Below are 24504 nucleotides of genomic sequence, written 5' to 3'. Positions count from 1 at the left end.
TGTTCTATTTCCTATGTGTGTGTGTGTATATGTGTGTGTATATATATATATATATATATATATATATGTACATATATGTGTGTGTGTGTGTGTGTGTGTGTTTAAATCCAACATATAAACACATAATTAAAATTCAACACAGATTATTTCTATGTTGGATTTAAATAGTACTTTTTACTGATTACAGCTGTTTTTGAGTTAATTAGAATTTGGAAAACCTACTGAACACTTACTTCACAATAATAAGTGTTGGGATAAATCCTTAAATCTGGACCTGAACTTCAAGCAGCCGTAAAAATAATAAACGATTCTAGGTGTGATTTTTCATTTTTTTCAGCCGTTATTTTCCCTCTAAGTCAGCTTTTCCACAGACGACCCTGATCGCGTTTATTCGTCGCTATCAGAGCCCACATGTGCTGACAATGACGTTCCGTCCGATCGGCGCCACTTAATCAGCCGATACCATTAATCGTCTGTATTGCAAACAAGTCGTCAACACAAAACCGTCCGGCGTCAACAGGTTTGAGTGTCTGTTACAAAGAGACGACGGCGGGTTCAGAAACGGCCTGGTCCATAACTGACAGGACGCCATAAAAGCAGTTTGTACTCTGCTGCAGCGGTCATGAATCTGCGTCTGACAGAAGCACGTGAAAGGGTTTTAAGTGGTTTTGGATTTATAGACGACGGAATGCAAAAGATGTGGATAATGTTTGAAAGGCTGTGACGTAACTCACTCACAGAGACATTAAATTCAACCTAAATGGGGAATATTTACGCACGTCTCCTGAACCCTTAGACCAGGCAGACCAGTACAATAACAGCATGATGGCCAGTAAATAATGACAAAGACTGACATTCAATTCTGCCAGTATTTATGTTTACAAACTATCCAGACAAAAAGAATGTGAATAACCTGAAAAAAAAGAAATTTGTTAAGAAATATGAGTACAATCTTATCAATATTTTGCCTCGACTTATCATTCATACATATGCATTACAGATCAGATCTACAAAGACACAAAACATTTAATAACAGGCAGAATATAGTTAAAATTGCACTTAATTTTCTTTAGACATTACAGGTTGTTCATATTTGTTCAGGTTATTCATATTTTATTGTTAAAGGATAGTTTGTTCATGTAAACATTTTCATAATTTAATGTTTTTTGCACTAAATCAAAGAGAAAAAAAGTTGGTGTTTTCATTATTTATAGGTTATTATGATATTATTTTTGAGTTCAACGCCCTAACTTTCACTTTACAAATTCATCCCCAGGGCCGGACTGGAACTTTTGGCGGGCCGGTTTTGGCCCCCGGGCCGCATGTTTGACACCTGTGTCTTAGACCAATGGTTTCCAGCTGTTTTTTGTCTCCTGACCCCATTTCAACATCACAAAGTTCTGGTGACCCCAGACATTCAAAACTGAGACTTTTTTTTTTTTTTTTTTCATTGCTAAAATTAATTTGTTTTTAATCATGTAATAGTTTACTATACTATGTTTCAAATAAACATTAATTTTAGAGGACATTTAGTCTATATAATGTATTTTATTGTGGACAGAGGCAGTAAATCCAGGTGTAGATTATTACTATTTTTTATTGGTAAGTTTTTGGTTTTTTTTTAATCAATTACTCGAAATTTCAGGCGACTCCATTTGAATTCCAGGCGACCTCGTAGTTGGAAAGCACTGCCTTAGATGCATTAGTGTCTTGACCCTCCACTCTTCTATAAATGGGTCAAAATGACCCGAGTTAAAATCAGTGTGTTTTTATGACACTTTTGTAATTTTGTCGTGTTAAAAATAATCATTTGTGTTCAGGGGTGTTAGAAAATACTGGTTCTGCAATATATCGTGATATTTCACTTCACAATACTGTATCAATATTAAAAAGTACTGTATCGATATTTTTAGGTATTTACTCAAATGCAGATATGACAGAGGTTCATTTTTGTTTTTTGTTTTTCTTTATTGTATACATTTTCTTTATTATTTAACACTGTTTTGTTAATTAATGGTTATTTGAATCATCCTAAAAGCACTTTTTACTGTCTGAGAGGCAGATGCTGGTTCCTTTATTGGGATCGCACTAAAATCCTGTTCTGATGTTAGTTCTGAACTAATAGAATCTGAACATTTGAACAGGATCTGAAACTGTAATGTCTGTAAAACAGAATTTCAGTTTGAACACAGGAACATTTTGTGATAGAACATTAGATCCTGTTGTGATCAAATAAAAATGTGTTTAGTATTTGTGCAGATTTCTAGTGTAATTCAATTCTTCCAGGAAATAATCATTATTAAAAAAGAAACAAACAAAAAAATGGCCTTTTTAACAGTATCATGATATATCGTGATGTATCGTGATCCTAGTTTTGTGATTTGTATCGTATCTCCAGATTCTTGCCAATACACGGCCCTATTTGTGTTATATTTTGGTTTTGCAAAAGAATGATTTCATGTTTGAAAACTTTTTTATTTTTCTATTTTTTGGAATGTTTTGAACAATTTTATTTATTTTTTTTTTAAATATTCAGAACATTTGAAAAGAAAAATATATATAGTATATAGTATATAACCGCAATAGAATAATGTCCACATCCATTTAGTGAGTGAGTCCTTTGGTTTTACTGTTGAGTGAATCAGAGGTTCAGAGGTAATTCTACTGTAAATGAATGTGGGTCATTTTGACCCAAATATGGAAGACTGGGATAGTAAAACAAAAACTGCATGACAACATAACATACATACAACATAAGTTCAAGTAACAATAACATGTAAGTAATTTCCCTTATGGATCAATAAAGTTTTATCTGTTTTGTTTTTTTTTTTGAATACCTGGAATATGAAATAATAACTTTTAATTTCAAAAATTTTACAAGAAAACAACTTCAGTGATGCTAGAAATTGGCTTTGACTTGCATTCAAATTGATTGGAAACTCACTTTGTTAGAGTGTAACAGTTAATTTTCCCAGGAAAAACACAATAAAGACCTTTTCCTTTTTGCCTCAGTCAGACCGTACTGTTGTGGAATTAATAGATGGTAAAAAACCATATGAACCAGTGTCATTAATCACAAAAAACCCTGAGTTTACCTTCGTTAGCTCAGAGGTACGTTCACTAATTAGACTTAAGCTGCATTTCCCTGCCCGTTCTCTTGAGCAGGTGATTAAATGCCTTCGTGGCGTATTGATCGATGGTGTTAATTACGGTGTAAATATCCTGCTTTTCCCTCTGTCTCTGAAACAGACTCGTCTGGGAGGAGACGCTGTTGGACAGTCTGCTGAACTTCGCTGCAACTCCGAAAGGCGTTCTGCTGCTGCAGCAGACCGGCGCCATCAACGAATGCGTCTCCTACATGTTCTCACGCTTCACGAAAAAGCTGCAGGTAAACAACGGACGCGTCACACAGCCCATACGTGCAGCTGCAGATATCGACTGTTTATGTTTTACCTATTGATTATTTGCTCCGATTTGATTTAACAATTATTGGAATAAGTGGAAAAAAAAAAAACGAAAAATTTGAAAAAGACAAACACCGTGCCCTTTATTCCAGAATGAGCTGAAATAACAAACACAAAAAGTATAAAAGTAAAAGGATGTATAAAAATATATCTATACAGGAATAAAAATAACAGCAATATAAACGTGTGTATAAAAATATCTGTTTATAAACAACAAACAAGGTAAATGGCATAAGTATAAAAGGGTAAATAACAATATAAAAATGTAAATATAAAAATTTCTCTATACTGTATATAAAAAACGAAAAGGTGAAATGACAAAAGTATATAATAAATCTGCATAGAAATAAAAATAACAATATAAATGTGTGTATAAAAATATCTATATATAAACAACACACAAGGTAAATGACAAAAGTATAAAAGGAAAAGGATAAATAGAAATAACAATAATATAAAAATGTATATATAAAAATATCTATATATAAATAAAAAAACGAAAAAGTGAAATGACAAAAGTATATAAGTAAAAGGATGTATTAAAATATCTATACAGAAATAAAAACAATAAAAAAATGTATATAAAAATATCTCTATATATAAAGAAACCAGTCAAATGACATAAAATTATGGAAGTAAAAGGATATATAAGCAATATCTATGTAGAAATAACAATAATAGTATAAAATTGTGTATATATAAAAAGTATTCATATATAAACAACAATCAAGTCAAATGACATAAAAAGATATATATTAAAAAAATCTATATAGAAATAACAGTATGAAAGTGTGTGTATATGAAGATATCTATATACAGTATAAAAACAAATCAAGTGATATGAAAGCATAAAAATAAAAGGATATAAAATATCTACATATAAATAACAGTATAAACATCTATCTATCTGTCTGTCTGTCTGTCTGTCTATCTGTCTACAAAGTCAAATGATATAAAAGCAAAAAAGTAAAATGATATATAAAAAAATCTATATAGAAATAACAATAACAGTATAAAAGTGTACATATAAAGATATCTATATATAAAAACAAGTCAAATGACATAAAGGCATAAAAGTAAAAGGATATATATTTTAAAAAATCTATATAGAAATAACTATAACAGCATAAAAGTGTATATATAAAGATATCTACATATATGTGAAATACATCTACAAACTGAATGTGCACCACAGTCATGAATACATTTGGATCCAACTTATTAACAACTTAAACTAAAATAAAGACAAATATTTTAAGTGTTTGTGTGAAAGTTTAAAGGAGTAAGTGCAGGTTCCAGTGTAGAAAAGTCAACATCTGGACATTTTCTGCCTTTTTGTCCTCGTCTCTTATGTAGTTTGCGTTGATCCTGGCGTCACGTGCGTCACAATAAGCGTCCGTGTGAAACAACAGCAGTGGAACCAATGTTTAGTGGCAGCGAAATTAAGGAAACGAAGCTTCGATTCAGGAAAATTCTAACCCAATAGTGTTTTTTTTTTTTTTTAATCAGTTCGAGTCGATTAAATGTTTCTACTGTACTCGTATTTGTGCTTTTCTACGTCCGTATCTGTTTTACTCGTCTGTCACCGTGGAGGGTTTTGTCGTCGAACACACCTGTGCCTTTGACCCAGTCCCACCTGGAGCCCGTCCAGGTCCACCTCAGAGAACCAGGTGAAGTCATCTGTTCCAAGCAGCAGCACCGGTCACTCTCCTCCCCACCCGGTTTCAATCACCCCCCACCCCACCCCTTCTTTTATAACAGCTGATGCGTAATCGTCGTGCAGTGAAAGTCCACATATACAACACCCCCCTGCACCTGTAGTATTTCCAGGTTAAAATGTAAGCTCCGATTACAGTCGAACACACTTTTATTGCACATGCGCTGATAAAGTGGACGCTGAAACAGTCTGATGGTTTGGCCTCATCACCTTTATGGATGTCCTGGAACAAGTGCGTTTGGCAGCCGCTCGCTTTTAATCATCTTTGACGGCGTCCATGTGCCAAAGTCATATTTTATTCAACTGGGTCTTTGACTTGAGTTATGGTGAAGCAACACCAGGAAAAGGAAACACAGACGTATGTGACATGACCGTACATTACACTGCTGCGTGTCTTATAAATATCCTCAGGAGACCCAGTGATGTATTTTTGTCCACGGTAGGGGACAAGTACTTCTACACTGTTTTCATAGACGTGTTCATAGATATACATACTGTTAATATTGTGTCTATTTATATTTTATGCCTATTTTTTTCTTTTATTCTACTTTAATTCCAGTCTTATCTTACTTTCTGTAAATTTTTATATTCTATTATCTTATTTTACTTTTCATAATTTTAGTTTTTGTAATTTTATATTTGCTCTGTTCTTACTTTTTTTTGTATATCAGTTGTTTTTATTGATTTTAACTTTCAGGTTTATGAAAGTAAACAAATAAATTCAACATTACAATTATAAACATGACACAACAGCAAGTGTACACTACACCTGCACTACAAACAAAACAAAGCAAAACCACCCCCCCCCCCACACACACACACACACACACTCTTATTCCCGTCGTTATGAGACACACAGTTTTGGAATTGAGCTTCTGACAAATAAAATAAAAACCCAATAAGTGAATAAAAAGAGTATGAATCAGGCGTACACACAGGACGTATACAGTTACCATAGATGAAAGTCTCAAAAGTCATGACAACAGTCTCTTAACGTCTTCTGAAGCTTTTTTCCACATCTCCAATATTCTATGTTTTTATTATTATTGTTTTTATTATTATTATTCATATTGTTGCACTGCCTGGAGTAGCACTCCTAATTTCACTGAACACACAATGATAATCCAGGCTATTCCGATTCTGACAAGAGTTTCACAGCTTGGCTAAAAAAAAAAACAAAAAAAAAAACCCACTGTCAACTACAAAGGACATCTATATCTACATCTATCTATATATAATAATAATGCGCATTCTGTGTCCGCTCAAAGTCCGCTTGATGTGTGGTCATTGTTGCAGCACAGGAGGGCGTACGGGTACACTGCCGCTGTTGCACCACAGGAGGGCGCTATCGTACAATGGCACCATGGGTACAATGCTGCTAGTTCTTTAAAATAAATAAATAAATAAATAAATCTGAAAAAACTGCAGCATCACGCTGTTTCTAATCAAAACAATTATTTGATGTAAAAATGCCAAAACATGTATGTTTGTGTGTATATGTATGTGTGTGTGTATATATATATATATATATATATATATATATATATATATATATATATATATATACACACACACACACACACACACACTCAAGGAAAAAAGAAACGCACCATTTTCATTTTCTTGATTTTTTTCAGAAATATGACAGTTGTTGCAAAATTGGAAACCACAGTGAGTTCAGTTCTATTCTGAGTCCAAATGAAATGATTGTTTTCCTGGTTCTGGTTGATTGATTTGGATTATCAATCAGAACTGTATTTGTGTGTTCACACCCATGTCTGCTCAGGAGTCAAACTCACAGATGAATTGGACCTCTACTCAGTTCTGCACAACCATTCCCTATAAAAGACACCAAAATGGAGCACAAACACATTTGTCCACAGTGACGCCACTACTGCAGCCGGACAGAGACTGGGCTGAAACCTGTCACACAGATGTGACAGCCGACTGTCCCGGTCCTGTGCAGCGGTTGGAACAGGCGGTCGACCAGATCTGGGACGGTGGTTGGAGGAGCCGCTGGTGTGGTAACGCTCAGCGAGGAGTCCAACGGTAGAGTGGTGGAGTCCAAACAGCCTGGCTACAGCCCGTCTGCTCCGTCCAGCTGAAACATGCCAGTGGACCCATCTCTGTCCGGCTGCAGTAGTGGCGTCACTGTGGACAAATGTGTTTGTGCTCCATTTTGGTGTCTTTTATAGGGAATGGTTGTGCAGAACTGAGCAGAGGTCCAATTCATCTGTGAGTTTGACTCCTGAGCAGACATGGGTGTGAACACACAAATACAGTTCTGACTGATAATCAAATCAGTCAACCAGAACCAGGAAAACAGTCATTTCATTTGGACTCAGAATAGAACTGAACTCACTGTAGTTTGTAATTTTGCAACAACTGTCATATTTCTGAAAAAATCGAGAAAATGAAAGTGGTGTGTTTCTTTTTTCCTTGAATCTATCTATCTATCTATCTATCTATCTATCTATCTATCTATCTATCTATCTATCTATCTATCTATCTATCTATCTATCTATCTATCTATCTATCTATCTATCTATCTATCTATCTATCTATCTATCTATCTAATAACACATTCTTCTATTACATTTCCATTATCACTGGATATTAGGTTTTGTTTTTTTGTTTTGTTTTTTAATCTCTGTTGAAATATATGTATGTGTTCCATGGTGTAAACTGCAGAATTAATGTTTTGTGATAAACATTGTACTTAAATACACACTTAACTCATCCCTTTAGGACAAATTCATATTTCCATTCCCTCAAAATACATAATAAAATAAAGAAGTAATGCAGTAAATATAGGATTAAAAACAAAATTGCTTCATATCCAAGCAGTTCATACAGCATGTATTTCCACCTTTCCCAAAGTGAGGATTCAGACTTAAAATGTGCTACAGACCTGTCGCCAACTGATATTTTATCTAAAATACACGAAAATACTTTGGAATGTGAAGAGGAACCTGAAACTGTGACTGAATTCTCTAAAGTTGAGTTAAAACCCAAAGTGTTCAGACCCCAGGACAGTAAGTCGGTCATATTTGTTCTCCGATCGTATCTGTGTGGCTGAAGATGACATTTCCATTTCCTGTCGCTGAATAATGCGGTTAAAGCGGCAAAGGCCAGCGGCTGTGGAGGAGTCAGTAAAAGAGTAGACGTTAAAAGGAGCTGAGAAAGTCGGTAGTCTCTATCTGACGTTCCTACCTGATGATATTACGCAGCGCTTTTAAAGTTTACTCCTTCCCTGAATTGAACTTTGTTTCGGTTTCGTATAAATGTGCCGTTGTAGGCTTTTATTTTCCACATTGTGCACTTCTGTGGAACATGTCTCATTTCGTTGCTCTGTGTCATCTCTAGCCTTAATTTATTCTCCAGGAGATGTGGTAATTTGTTGCTCCTACTCGGGGCCACTCTCATTTCCTCGGGGCTGTTTAGTATTCAACAGTAGCCGCTAAACTCACACAAGCTGCTCTTCTCTGCTGGGTTAAATACATGCATTACTGGACAGTGCATAGGCAGCACATACACAGTATATACATGATTTATATGGTCCACACGTACACGGGCAGACCTTCACTAATTCCCCAAGGGCTTAATTTACTGCCATTGTTTACGTACTCACATAATTGCTTCTCTCGTTGGGCATTTCACTTTAATTATAGAATGTAATTATATTTCGTCTATTTTTAGTGGTTGACATTGTGCTGTAATTAATGAAGGGCGTCAAAATTAATTTGCAATTTGATTTCTCTCCTTTGTTCTGAACTACATTATGTAGTTGAGGATTCCAGCAGCGTCACGGGTTTGCACATCGGATCACCGAGGAGACAAAATGAACGTTCACTTTTGCTCTCGAAGTGTCAAACACACTGGAAAAAAAATCTGAATCTGACCGAGTGTATTTTTCTCATTTCTAGTCCAAATATGTCATGATTTTTTTTTTTACTTGAATTAAGCAAAAAAATCTTGAATTAAGCAAAAAAAACTTGAAAAAAGCAAAAAAAAAATCCTAAATTAAGCAAAAAAAATCCTGAATTAACCAAAAAATCTTGAACTAAGCAAAAAAATTTGACTAAAACAAAAAACTTGAATAAAGTAAAAAAAAATCTTCAATTAAGCAAAAAATCTTCAATTAAGCAAAAAAATCGTGAATTAAGTACAAAATCTTGAATTACGCAAAAAAATCTTGAATCAAGCAAAAAAAAATTCTTGAATTAAGCAAAAACAAATCTGCCAGTGGAACAAGTGAAAATGATGTTGTTCAGATTTGTTGAAATCAGATTTTCCAGATCTGTTGTCTGTAAATCAGTTCTGCTAAAGTTCCTCTGTAGGTGATTCTGTCTGATTTTAAGTGGGATGACATATTTGGTCTAGAAATGAGGAAAATCCACTTGGTAAGAGTTAGATTTTTTTTCCAGTGTAATCAATCAGTCAGAAAACGTCCAAAGTTCCGAAGGTTGTAAATATGGAGTGTGTGTTTGTGTTTCGTGCAGGTGAGCCGCTGTGAGAAGTTTGGATACGGGGTGATGGTGACCCAGGTGGCGGCCACGGCTCCAGGGGTGGCGGCTTTGCACAGCTCAGGTACCGACGCACAAACAAACGTTCGCAGGCGTCGCTGCTTACAGCGTGTTTTTGTAGACATTTGTGCCCGTTCGGCATAAACCGGCAATTTGTCATAGTCAACTCTGTCAGCGTCTGTCAGGATGGTGAATGAAATAAAAGACAGATCAGACGTCAGCAGGAAAATACTGTGAGGGCTTATTCTGTCCCACTGCTGTAGTACACCATCTAAATACAGCAAAATATAGAAACTACACATTAGATCTGTTTATCGCAGGGGTGTCAAAGTCATTTTAGTCCAGGTTCCACATTCAGCCCAATATGATCTCAAGTGGGTCAGAAAATAAAATAAGTGAAAAAATTAAAATGACATTCTGATGATGTTTATATTTACAAAGCATCCTTTAAAAAATGTGAATAACAAACAACCTGAAATTACTTAAGAAAAATAAATTAAATTTGAACAATATTCTGCCTCAGTTTATCAGTCACACATGTGCATGTGATCTAAAAATGCACAAAACATGTAGTAACAGGCAGAATGAACACAATTTACAGAAAAAATAACAAAAACCCAACACATATGATCAAATTAAGCAGTAACAAGAACAAGAACAAAAACTTGAGAAACATTAACAAAATGGTGTTAAAATTGCAGTTACTTCTCTGAAGACATTTCAGGTTCATATTTGTTCAGCTTTACTTTTTTTTTAATTAAAGGATAGTTTGTAAATGTAAATATTTTCATATAACTTCACACTTTTGCACTAAATAAAGAGACAGATTCAGAGTTATCATTATATATTGGATCTATAAATGCACAGAACATGTAGTAACAGGCAGAATATTGTTAAAATTGCATTTATGTTTGTTCAGTTTATTCAAAATTTTTGTGAACAAATACTTAGTTAATGTGAGTATTTTCATATAATTTAACTTTTTTACACTAAAACAAATAGAGAAGTTTGTATTTGTCATTATTTATGGGTTATTATGACAGTATTTTACTTTAGATCATATTGTTCTGTATGTGGAACCTGAACTAAATTATTTTAACCTCACTGATTGTTAATACCTTCAGTGTAATTTTGGTATGTTACAAATTCATCCCGTGGGCTGGGTTGGACCCTTTGGGGGCCGGTTTTGGCCCGTGGGCCGTATGTTTGACACCCCTGCCTTATGGGATCAGGTATTCACTGTTCCTGTATCTCTCCCTGTATTTCCTTCAGCTGTGGTGTTTCGTTGCAGGGTTTGTTCGAGCGCTGGTTTTGGAGCTGTGGTCAGTCCTGGAATGTGGCAGCGAAGACGTCCGAGTGGTTCGTCCTAAACCGACTCCCATGGACCCCATAGACAGGAGCTGCCTGAAGGTACCGAACTGTAATGAGCATGACACCAGACAAACTAAGGTTCTAATAGTTTTGGATTTTACATTCTAGTTGAGTTTTATTTAGTTTGGACTTTTTTTTCTCTAATTCAGTTCGTTTTAATTAGTTTTTAGAGCAGGTTTGCTAGTTTTTATTAGTTTTCATTATTTTCTAAATGCTTAGTTTTAGTTTAGTTTAGTTTAGTTCAGTCGTCTCTTTTCTCTTCTTCTCTGTCGTCGTATTCAAATAAATCCCAGACAGGACTCTGCTGCTTTCTCCCAACTTTAGTCTCCATGTTTCCAGGTAGAGTGGGGACCAGAAGACGACTGGAAACCACAAGTGAACACAAGTGACGGACCCTTAAATATCATACGGTGACAGCAGAGAAAATTACTTGAGGGAAATAAATCGATTTCATATCAATCCGACATAGACAAAGATGAAAACGAAGGGAATTTTAGCCATAATTTTTATCCGTTTTGTTAGTTTTGTAAACACACAATACTGTTTCAGTTAGTTATCGTTTTTTCTTTTAATTATAGTTTTTGTTTATTTCAGTTAACAAAAATGTTTTTACAATTCTAGTTTTCGTCATTTCGTTAGTTTTCGTTAACGATAATAACCTTGAGACAAACAGCGCTGAATAACTTTAAAGGACTCATATTTATCTAAACCAGTCGTTCCCAAACTTTTTTGTCTCCTGACCCCATTTTAACATCACACATTTCTGGCGACCCCAGACATTCAAAACGGAGGCATTTTTTTTTCCTAAAATTAATTTTTTTTGGATCATGTAATAGTTTGCTATACTATGTTGCAAATCCAGGTTAATTTTCGAGGACATTTAGTCTATATAATGTATATTATTGTGGATGGAGGGAGTAAATCCAGGTGTAGATTACTGCACAAAGGGAGAGTTTTATTTTCCTTGGTCAGGATATGTCCAGTCAGTCCAGCTGTGATTTACAAGGAGGACAATTAATACTGAACAAACAAGAACTGAAACTATGGATTATGAAAGAGCTGCAGCATCTGAAACTGACCACAATGAACATTTGACACAGAAACAGAACCACAGTGTTTCAGCTTCAGTTTGTCATATCTTTTATGGATTGTCTCTCTTAACTCACCATGTATTTTTTTTTATTAGTAAGTCTTTATTTTTATCAATTGCTAGAAATTTCAGGCGACCCCACAGTGGAAAAACACTGATCTAAACCCACTTTTCTTAGTCTGTGGTTCATTTATTTGTGTATTTGGACCTTAATAGTTAATACAGTTTGAATTTCAACCCTCCAGCTGCTGCAAAACTATTGTGCTGTTTTGCTTATTATGGCTAATAACACCTTTCTCGTATCAAAGACTCTGAAGTGTGTCTCATCAGGTTTATTGACACTCAAAAGGGTGAACCTGGAAAGGGCGTACAAATATCCCAAATACAAAATTCTTTTTGATGCATAATGTACACACTGCACTGCTTATGCTAACACATGGAAACATCAGAACATTATGTCCCACGCTGTCTACGCCATTTTGATTATTCCATATGCAGTTAATTATTACATTGCTACAGTTACGGTCGAATGTCTTGTTTAGAACTAAAGTTCATGCGTAAAATAAAGGTTAAGTTGTACAACATATAGAAATCATATGTACTGGCGATGCAAACTCAAAATACAAGATACCGTGGTCTCGCGGGTAGCACAGGCTGCGTGCTGACATCATTTTCTGTTCCGCTGTTACTTCCTGTTCAAGGAAACTTTATTTAAAACGACTACCGGCATTGTACCTGTGGTGCCATTGTACGATAGCGCCCTTCCGTGGTGCAACAGCGGCATTGCACCCATACGCCCTCCCGTGCTGCAACATCGGGATACGCGTCAGACGAAGACGCACCGGACACAGGAACGTCCATTATAGTAGGATGTACATTAGCTAGGGCTACTGGATTTAACCACTAGGCGGAGCTAAACACACGTGGAAGATCTATGAAACAAAGAGTAAATAATATACACATTTTTATGTTGATGAAGGTAAAAAATATGACTTTTTATGTCATAGTTATGACTTTTTGTCATATTTGTGACTTTTGGGTCGGTTATGACTTTTTATATCATAGTTGTGACTTTTTTGTTGTAGTTATGAGTTTTTATTTCATATTTGGGACTTTTTGTGTCATAGTTATGACTTTCTTATCTCATAATTTCAACTTTTTAGCTCGACTGACGAATTCGTTGCCAACTCTTTAAGAATCGATTTGGATCTATTTAATCGATTCATTGTTGCAGCACAATGGCGAACATTTGAACAGTACTACAGCGCTGCACAGATTATGCACTTTGGTGATTATAGGGCGTCTATGGGTGAGATACCAGAGGGTTAAAGGCAGAAAGTACAGGCAGGTCTGAGACGGATATGTGCATGAGGCTACAGTTTACCATAGTGAGGACGTGTACTTTGGAAAATACAAGTATGAGCAGAATCTGAGGGTTTGAAGTGTTTTTGACCTCCGCCAAGGAGGTTCTTTTTCTGCCAGTGTTGGTTTGTCTGTCTGTGTGCAAGATAACTCAAAAAGTTATGGACGGATTTGGATGAAAATTTCAGGAAATGTTGATACTGGCACAAGGAACAAATGATTAAATTTTGGTGATGGGGGGGGGGGGGGCTGATCTGCCTTGGTGGAGGTCTGCGCTCTGAGTGCTTTTCTAGTTTTGTTTTGTTTTATCTTGGAACATGCTCAAAGTTTCATTTGAAGCTGTACTGTGTGTATGAAAGTGTGTGTGTGTGTGTGTGTGTGTGTGTGTGTGTATGTGTGTGTGTGTGTGTGTGTGGGATTCAGTGTGTGATGCCGCCGTCTGACAGGAGCCAAGTCATTTCTCAGTGAAACTATCCAAGTGAACACACAGGTCCAGTGGAGTGTGAACGGTGCCCTGCCACTGGTGCCTTTAAAGCCTGTCTTATCAGTGGGTCAGCTGCCAGGTTACACGCAGACGCTCAGGACTCGCGGTCTGCTCCGACCACACGGCGGCCGCCGCGTCGCAGACGGCGTCTTCATGTGTGACGAGACGACAAAACGGCCGCGATAATCTAAGCTGACGGACACAGTCACAGCAAATACAGTCAGTGATCAAACCCATGTTCCACAGTTAAAGGATTAAAAACGGTTGAATTCAGGCGTTTGTTTTCTAACAAAACAATAAGGACTAATGTCAGAAGATAGTTTTATATTATGGGATAAATATCATTACATTGGTTTGTTTGGGTTAAATTATCTTTGCTTCTAAAATGAATCAGACATGGTTTGGACTAATTTCTATCAACACTGATTTTATTTGTTTGTTGTTTTTACAACATGAGACATTCACAAAATAAAACTGACTGCGTCTATATTATGTCACAGAATAAAACCAGTTTTTTTATGTGATATAATGCTTTAAAAACAACTTTCTGCGAACAAACAATTTAAATATTAGAAGAATCTGCCCTAATGAACTGATTTTATTTACCTTATGCCGGAGTTTAATGCGTTAATACTGTAAAATATAACATACATGACATACATGTGCAATGCATTTTTAAATGTATTGGTATTTGTATCTTTATATAGTGTTTTTATACACTATATGGACAAAAGTATGTGGACATGTTGAATTCAGCAGTTTCTTTTCTAACAAAACAATAATGACTAATGTCAGAATATAGTTTTATATTATGGGAGAAATATCATTTAATTGGTTAGTTTGGGTGAAATTATCTTTGCTTCTAAAATCAATCAGAGCTGGTCCATGTACTTTATAAAGATCAATATTTTGTTAGAATGAATGTTGAGTGAAATGAAGTAAAAACCATCTCAACCACCAACAAAGTAAGCTTCACACTGAGCAAAAATGAGCAACACGAGCATAAAAAACGAACCAAAAAAAGTCCTCGAAATGAACAAAAATGAAGAAAAGAGCATCTTTAATAACGAGCAAAATACACGCAAAAAAAGAAAGTAGATGGTTAGTTGTGGTAGAAAATTATTATTTACAAAGCATGAAAAATATTTTAGACATTTAGAGGAAGAACATTTAACCCAAACTAACCAATGAAATGATATTTATCCCATAATATTAAACTGTATTCTGACATTAGTCATTATTGTTTTATTGGAAAAGAAACACCTGAATCCAACGTGTCCCATTACTTTTGTCCATGTTTACTTTGTTTTATTTTCTATTTCCTCGGAGTCTGAATGCATGAAAGCATGTAACGCAACTTGTCAAAAAGCCCAAATAAACACAGACGGATGAAAGAACGCACATCTAAAGCGATCATCAATAATTTTATACGGCAAATGTGAAATGCTTTGTAGTTCCGTTCACACTCTTTAATAAAACAACCACAGTGCAAACATGTTTTTTCTTCCTTTCATGCCCTCGTCCGTACGTTCCGCTGCCTACATCTGTACTTTACTGTTCCGTAGGCGATGGGACAGTTGTGCTCCGCGCTATGATCGTCGCGTGCGAGCGTTCACATGCAATCAGCGTCTTTTTCTTTTAAAACTCAGCTGTTTCATCCTTTTTCATCTGCGCTTTGGCTTCACATCAATGTATGTTTTCATCACAGAGGGAAAAAAAAAGAAAACACTCACAAACATTTATATCATGTGGTTGAAAAGACGCCGGCCGCACAAGGAGACAGCTTCTGTTTGTTTTTTATCTTTATATAGAGGAAAGGTGTCCAACATGTGGTCCACGGGCCAAAACCGGCCCAGGTGAATGTACAAAAGACAAAAAAATTTAACCCAGCTTTTGTGGCAGTTGTCAAATTATTTTTTCTCTACATTTAAGTGATTTTATCATTGTTCAGTCTAATATTATGCTCAGTATTTTGCATTTTTAAGTGAAAATTATGTGTTTTCCTATATTTAATTCACTGATCATGTAGATGTTCATTAAAGTTCCAAAGGTTATTACAGCAAAACAGAGAAAAGTGACGAAATAGTGACTTTTCTACAAAGTATATCATTAACTGAACATAAAAACAGGCATCTACATTCTCCGTCATTTATCAAACTACATGTACATTAACTATTAAAGACCTAGAATTATCCAAACATTTAACCTTTTTAAATGATTATTACCATTTATTGTAATATTATCCTCTGTATTTTGTATTTTTAAGTGAAAATTAGGTATTTTCCTGTATTTATTGTACTGTTCATGTTGATGTTCATTAAAGTTGAGGGTTATTTTATCAAAAACAGAGAAAACTGAAGAAAAAATGACTTTTTTAGTAAAATATATCATTAATTGAACATAAAAACATGCATCTACATCCACTGTCATTGATCCAAGTACATGTACATTAACTATTAAAGACCTAGAATTATCCAAACATTATCCTTTCCTTAGTGATTTATCACCATTTATTGTAATATTATCCTCTTTTTTTGTGCATATTTGTTCAGGTTATTCACATTATTTATCAAACAATAGTTTGTAAATAGAAATTTTTATGTATTTAGTAACTGGCAGAATGAACACAATTAACAGAATAAAAGCTAAAAAGCCAACAAATATGATCAAATTAAGCAATAATGAGATCACAGCATGCACAAAAATGAACAAAAACTTGAGAAACATTAACAAAATGGTGTTAAAATTGCAGCTACTTCTCTGAAGACATTTCAGGTTCATATTTGTTCAGCTTATCCACATATTAAAAAAAAAAAAAAGTGTGTATATATATATATATATATATATATATATATATATATATATATATATATATATTTATTTATTTATTTATTAAAGGATAGTTTGTAAGTTTGTAAAGACATTTTATGTAATTTTACACTTTTCCACTAAAACTAAGAGAAAAATGTGGATTATTCCCTCTGCCAGGAGGTATTGTGATCACTTTGCTTTGTGTGTGCGTGTTTGTTTGTTTGTTTGTTAGCAGGATAACTCAAAAAGTTATGGACATTTCGTGAAAATTTCATGAAATGTTGATACTGGTACAAGGAAGAAATGATTAAATTTTGGTGGTGATCGGGGGGGGGATCTGTCTTGGCGGAGGTCTGCGCTCTCTGAGTGCTTTTCTTGTTTATTATATAATGGATCTATAAATGCACAAAACATGTAGTAACAGGCAGAATACTGTGACAGTTGCATTCATTTGTTCAGATTAGTCATATTTTTCTGTGAAAGGACAGTTTATAAATGTAAATATTTTCATGTAATTTCACTTTTTTTCCACTAAAACAAAGAGATAAATCTGCAGTTGTCATTATTTATAGGTTATTATGTTATTATTTTACTGGTCTGATCTGTATGTAGAACCTGAACTAAAAGAATTAATTGTTAATATCTTCAGTGTCATTTTTGCGTTTCACATTTTCATCCTAGGGTCCGGTTTGGACCCTGTGGCGGGCTGGTTTTGGTCCGTGGGCCGCATGTTTGACACCCTGATATAACACATCCTCTGTATCAGTGCCACCGACCGCTGGGTTTATATCGAAAACCGCCTTTTAACGCTCAGTTCTAAATGTTTTGGATGTTGTGCGTCTGGTTTTCTACCTTGCGTCGTTACTGTTTTCTGTAAACATTTATGTCTTTTCTTTTCCTCTGTAGTCCTTCCTGTCCTTGGTCAACCTGCTTTCATCCTCCCAGTCGGTTTGGGAGCTGGTGGGCCGTCAAACTCTACCCAACAAGAGCGAATACACCCTGAGAGAGATGCCCACCTCCATTCCTGTAAGTCTGAAGCACGAATGAGGAGGATGAGTCAGAGAATGTCCAGAACTGTGAGCACACACACACAAAACTGGCAAAGAAACTACAGAATATGGTCAAATCCCCCAAATTATTATCAATAATTGATATGTATATGTAGTTTTAAAACATTGACAGGTTTAAAGAGCAGGAAAGTATTAATATATAATATTTGTTACAGCAGTTTTTGGGGAAGTTTATATTTTTTATTTTTTTCACCTTGAATTTTTTTCTTTAATCTGACACTGCAAAAAAATAAATGACACGACAAAAATCAAGGTTACTTTCAATCACTGACCCATTTCAGTGCATAATAATAATAATAATAATAATAATAATAATAATAATAATAATAATAATACTTGAAATGTATTTAATGTATTTTTTTTTATAAAAGCAGTGGAGCTATGTAAACATACCGGCTTTTAAAGGGTTAAAAACTCAAACAATATTATTAATATTTGATATGTATATTCCAGGCAGAAGTAGTTTTAAAAGACTGACTGGTTTAAAGAGCAAGAAAATATTAGTATTTTTATAGCAGTTTTTGGAGAAGCTTATATTTTTTTCGTGTTTTCACCTTGAATGTGATTTTTTCTTTAATGTGACGCTGCAATAAATAAATGATGGTACAAAAATCAATGTTACTGCCGATCATTGACCCATTTCAGTGCAAAATGATAATGATGATAATAATAATAATAATAAAATACGACTTGAAATGTAGTGAACGTAAATAATTTCAGTTTTTTAAATAAAAGCAGTGGAGCTACATAAACATAGTGGCCTTTAAAGGGTTAAAAACTCAAACAGTAGAATTAATATTTTATATGTATATTCCAGGCAGAAGTAGTTTTAAAACATTCACTTCTTTAAAGGGAAAGAAAATATTAATATATAATATTTTTACAGCAGATTTGGGTTTTTTGTCATTGGGGATAAATGTGTTTTATGATATTAAAGGAAGTCCTGAGGGTTAAATATAGAAAAGATGCATGAATATTAATGAAGTTGATTAGTTTCATTATACACTTTGTTTGTGAGATACTTGAATTTCATCCATTTCAGGGACAAATTTCATTAAAGTGAAGATGAATAAGGTCTGCATGAATAAATAATGTGGTTAAAGTGAACAGTCACCGTTTGTACGGAAGAGGATTAGAACCACTGGAAAAAAAAAATAAATAAAAAAATTAAGGTCCAATATATGTTTTTAGTTATCATTATGAGAAAAAAGTCAGAATTCAGAGTTTTTTAAAAGATTTTTTTATTATTATTGTTCTGAGAGAAAAAGAGAAAAAGTCAGAATTCTGAGAAAAAAGTCAGAATTCAGACTTTTTTTAAAAATATTTTTTATTGTTATTGTTCTGAGAAAAAAGTCTGAATTCTGACTTGTTTCTCAGAATTCTGACTTTTTAAAAATATTTTTCGTATTATTGTTGTATCGTATTATTGTTGTGAAAAAGTCAGAATTCTGAGAAAAAAGTCAGAATTCAGATTTTCCCCCCCAGAATTCTGACTTTTTATAAGTTTTTTTTAATTATTATTATTATTCTGAGAAAAAGTCTGAATTCTGAGAAAATGTCTGAAGACTGACTTTTTTTTCTCAGAATGCAGACATTAGTTGTAGAATTCTGACTTAAATCTCAGAATTCTGCCTTTTTTTAAAATATGTTTTTTATTATTGTGAGAAAAAAGTCTGAATTCTGACTTTTTTCTCAGAATTCAGACTTTTTTTTCTGTATTTTTTTTAAATTATTGTTCTGAGAAAAAAATCTGAATTCTGACTTTTTTTTTTTCTCAGAATTCAGACTTTAATCTTAGAATTCTGACTGAAACCTCAGAATTTTGACTTTTTTCTTAGAATTCTTACTTTTTTTTCCTCAGAATAACAATGAAATATATTGGACCTAATTTTTTATTTTTATTTTTTTTTTCCAGTGGCCCTAATCCTCTTCTGTACCATTTGGGTTCAATATTATGTCTTATTTATTTATTTATTTAACTTTTTACCTTTTTTCCTATTTTTCTCATATATTCTTATTTAATTTTTTATTGATATATTTACATTTTTAAATTTTTTCAGTTTACATTATTTTGTAGTATGTCTTTTCTACAACACAAACACACACACTCTACACACTCTTCTTCTTCTATGGTTCATATTTGATGCAGTACCTCTTCCGGCCTGCAGAGGGCATGTTTGCTCTTCCTATCTCTCTCCCTCCCTTTACCACCCACTCGTTTGTTTTCTATCTCCACGGCCTCCTCCTCCTAAACCCCAACACACTGAAGCTGATGTACATTTTCCACCGTGCTCGTCTTAAATACCTGCTCTGTTTGTGGGTTTTGTTCTGTAACCGCCGCGCTCTTTTTTTTCACGGCCTCTCCTTTTTCTACTCCGCAGGATTTGATTGACAGGCTGATTGCTGTGAATTCAGATGCGAAGATTCATTCTCTGTTCCACTATGAGCAGTCTCACACGTTCGGCCTGAGGTGAGATTGATATATTTTTTTTCCTTCCCCCCCTTCCCATATTATTTAACATCAGCGGGGAAGCACACAGTATCAGATTAGCACCTGGAGAACACATACACACACACACACACACACACACACACACACACACACTCTTAAGCCTGTGGCGATACCAGGCTGACACAGTTCTTTAGACTTTGATTACCCTGCACTGAAAGGATTTCTGTGGATAAGACTGAAATAAGCTGGGCCGTGCGTGCATACGTTAGAACGTTCTTACTTTGACGAGAACAGACGCTCAGAACCAGAGTGTATGTGCGATGACGTTCCTCTGGTTCTCCACCGGTTTCACTTTGGATTGAAGGTATTATCGAGGTGAACTCCAGGTCACAGATGTGCTAAAGGTGGAGGTTGAATGGGGACCGCATTGATTTTAGTCATCAGTATGAGTTTTAGCGGTAATGCGTGTGTTCTGCTGATGAACACGGCGTCGGCAGGGTTGTCCAGGTGAGGACGAGCAGAACGTACATGTGTTTAACCCTTAGTGGTCTGAGCCTATTTTGGCCGTTTTTCAGTATTTTTGATTTTGCCTTTATATACTATATAAACAAATGTTTCCTATACCCATGTTTGGGATCTGTTTTTTCAGCACAACTTCATCTAAATCATCTGTCTATTATGTTTTTTACTTTAACCTACTATATTAACACAAAAGGACAAAAAACACACAAAACATATTAAATCAGATTTGAAAAATACATAATTTATTTGATAGAAAAATTCTGTGATATACTCTGAGACAAAAGACGGAGTCACTGGATTCTGGAATCAGAAGATTTTACTTGCAAGGAGTCAAGTACATACAGTGAGATGCAGCAGTTGACTGACTATCAACAGGAAGTGTATGATCTTATGAAAAAACATGAGTATTACAGTCATTGGACCAAATGTACAAATATTATGACGTTGATCAGGTTCAGCATTGGCTTAAGTATTCAAAACACAGTGATGCATGGGTTCAGTGACCGCGTCTGTACTCTTCCTCCACCTGCCCCATGGCCTGATCTCCTCAAGGGCAGCAGCCGCTCTGGTCCCAAACTGGATGGACAACAAGTACGCTTTGGTCCCAAACTGGAACAAAACAAACAGATGGCAAAGAACTGGCAGACATATCCTGAGTGGATCTGTCCGGGCATTCTTGCAAAATGTCATCATAACCCATCCATGACTCGTGCTCTGGACACCTGGTATTTACAGGATATAGTCTAATAGCCTAATTTTTCTAACATATATTGCATAAATAACACACAGATGCTTAACGAACCTTTTCAAAGACTTTAAAAGTGAATATTGGTTCCAAATGTTGGATATATAAAATTTAAAATTATAATAAATTAAAATGATACACAAATATTTTACAAAGAAGCATATCTTTACATAGGCGTTTTCTCGCCCCTCCCCCCACCCCTGGTCCTCCTGGGTTCCTCATCCAGTTCAGGTGGGGGTCATCCTCACCTTTACCTGTAATGCTAATGCAGTCTGTGGATTAGAATTCATAGATTCAGACAGTTTTTAACGTTTCGAAAAAGGACAAAAAAATGACGTAGATCTGGTCAGAAATATAACGCGCCCCCCCACCTCATTTTCATACTTTTACTCGCATTTGTTTGCTCCGAGTTCAAACCGTCATATCTCCGGTTGTATTTGCTCTATTAACATCAAATAAAAAGTGTCAGAGTGTTTCACGTCCACACTTTCCATTGCAGTTGTCCCCAGTGGTCTACGTGACCGACTTCCGACGCTACGACCTGTTGAAAATGTCATGTGATTCAGTCACGGGGCTGTGACCGTGGAGCCCTAAGGGTTAACCCTGAAAGACCCAAACAGCTGCTGGACACCAAAAGAAACCCTGTACAATCTGAATTATATCCAATAAGGCGTGAAATAATCCCTGTTCTCACAATGACGAGGCAATATTTAGTAAACACAAATGCACTACTTTATTATATAGACTGGTTCACAGATACAAATATACTTTTAACCCTATAATGCCACATGTGTCATATTTGATACATGACTTGTGAAACCCTCTGCATGATCAGTGTCCTACTTATAATACTAAACAGACAACACAGACGCCTGTTCAAGAAGGGCCACAGTGGCCTCCACCTGCTGAGGAGACTGAGGTCCTTCGCAGTGGGCGGGGCTCTGCTCTGGACTTGCTTTGACACTGTGGTGGCCTCTGCAGTCCACTTTACCATTGTGTGCTGGGGGGGGGGGGGCTTGGACAGAGACAGGCACTACCCCCCCCGTCGAGGCCCTGAGCAGCTCCTTCAGAACCAGACTCTAACATCCACTGTGAAGCAGTGATTCCACAGTTCATTCCTCCCACAGACATCAGACTATAGAACAGTTCACAGTAACACACACCCCCCCCCCCCCATATCACACCATGTACACGTGCAACCACAATGTAAATATGTAAATACTATTTACATTTTAAATATAATGTTTTACTCTAATTCTCTATTTATATAAATACCAAATTTCTCATTTTCTTTAATATTTCATTTCTCACTTTTACCCCTCGGTCAACTCTGACCAGAGGGGTATTGGAATCCTTCTGTTTGTCTGTCTGTCTGTCTGTCTGTCTGTTAATTCAATGACACAATCACATTATCTGTAGAATGCGTCGACATGTCTGCACCACATTTATCCTGTGGATGCATGTTGTCATGGAGCAGACAAATATTGAAAATAGGTGACCTTGACCTACTTTTTCAAGTCAAATGGAGATATGACCCTTTATTGGGGTGATATGTTCGCTTGAAACATCCTTGTGCAGTTGTAATCAGAGTACTTTCAAATATAAGTATGTATGTAATAACTTTTACACAAAGACAGTCGAGTCTAAATTATAGGGCAGGAACTTTCAACACAGTCTTCCATTAGATTTGGCCCAGGAGGTTAAAAGTGCACAGCAGGTTATGTTTTCTACCTGTCTTTGTCTTTGCACTTGTGTGTTGCATGTTGCTGTTGTCAACTTCAGTCTTATCTTATTACCCCCCCACACACACACCACCACCACTGTTTTTGGTTCGGTTTGTTTGTTTGTCAACACTTTAGCTGCAAAACTATTGGTTGAATTTCTACCAAATTTGGTTTATAGATTGCCACTGGCCCAGAATAGATCTCATTACATTTTGGGAAAAGTAGGTTAAAGTTCAAATTTTTATGAATTTTTAAAATCTTTTTTTTCCCATTTACTTATAATGGGCAAAATTTCACATGTTTGCAGCAGTAAAACTATTGGTTGAACTCATACCAAATTTGGTTTATAGGTTACCACCGACCCAGAATAAACTTGGTTACATTTTTGGAAAAGTCGGTCAAAATTCTAATTTCCTATGAATTGTTAAAATCTTTTCTCTTCTTCCATTTACTTATAATGGGCGGAAATTCAAATGTCTATAAAAACATCAGTTATTTTTTGTTTTCAATTTATTTCAAACTTGGCACATATATAGAGACAGTTGATACCCTGCCATCAGCTGAATCGATACCAAAATAAGCTACAATACGTACGAGAGGCGGGGTTTGTTGTGCCTGGAACATCTTATCTTATCTTATCATTTTAATGGTCTGGTCCAGGAAAACACCGGATTTTCAATGAAACAAACAACAGCTATAAGTTAAAATTGGCACAAATATACAGTAGTTCTAAGTCTTTAAGGGTTAAATGTATTGATATGATTAATAGTTCAGATGTTTTGTAATAACTTTGGAAAGCGTCTGCCAAATGCGTAAACATAAACATAATATGAACAAATACAACCAACCTGTCGTATCTTCAGTGTAATCGTACCAATGTTCTGCCTGTTCCTGTATGTTTTGTGTATTTATAGACCCACTGTGATCTATAAGTTGTGTAAATAATAAACTGAGGCAGAATATTGTAAAAATTGCAATTACTTTTCTTTCAAAATTTCAAGTTGTACACGGTTGTTCATGTTATTCATATTTTTTTTAAAGGATAGTTCGTAGATGTAAACATTTTAATTGTGTAGTTTTACTTTTTTCACTCTAAAACAGAAAAGTTTGGAGTCGTCATTATTTATTTATTTTTTTTTAATGGTCCAACCAAGGAAAATGCCTGA

The 24504-nt window shown here is 35.2% G+C and overlaps 1 protein-coding gene across 2 annotated transcripts in view; it reads left to right on the top strand.

Annotated features, from left to right (window-relative positions):
• The window catches only part of LOC115415447 (protein broad-minded-like), a 183615-nt gene that overhangs the window by 51037 nt on the left and 108074 nt on the right, over window positions 1-24504 (top strand). For both annotated transcript variants that reach the window (XM_030129015.1, XM_030129016.1), the window contains exons 19-23: window positions 3250-3388; window positions 9684-9771; window positions 10999-11117; window positions 17732-17851; window positions 20277-20365. In XM_030129015.1, the coding sequence (XP_029984875.1) occupies window positions 3250-3388; window positions 9684-9771; window positions 10999-11117; window positions 17732-17851; window positions 20277-20365 (555 nt within the window). The remainder of the gene's footprint in view (window positions 1-3249; window positions 3389-9683; window positions 9772-10998; window positions 11118-17731; window positions 17852-20276; window positions 20366-24504) is intronic.

The sequence above is a fragment of the Sphaeramia orbicularis genome, chromosome 24 (genome assembly GCF_902148855.1).
Source record: "Sphaeramia orbicularis chromosome 24, fSphaOr1.1, whole genome shotgun sequence".
Lineage (NCBI taxonomy): Eukaryota > Metazoa > Chordata > Actinopteri > Kurtiformes > Apogonidae > Sphaeramia > Sphaeramia orbicularis.
Note: the sequence above shows the minus strand (reverse complement) of the source record. Positions and strands in the feature narration are given on the sequence as shown.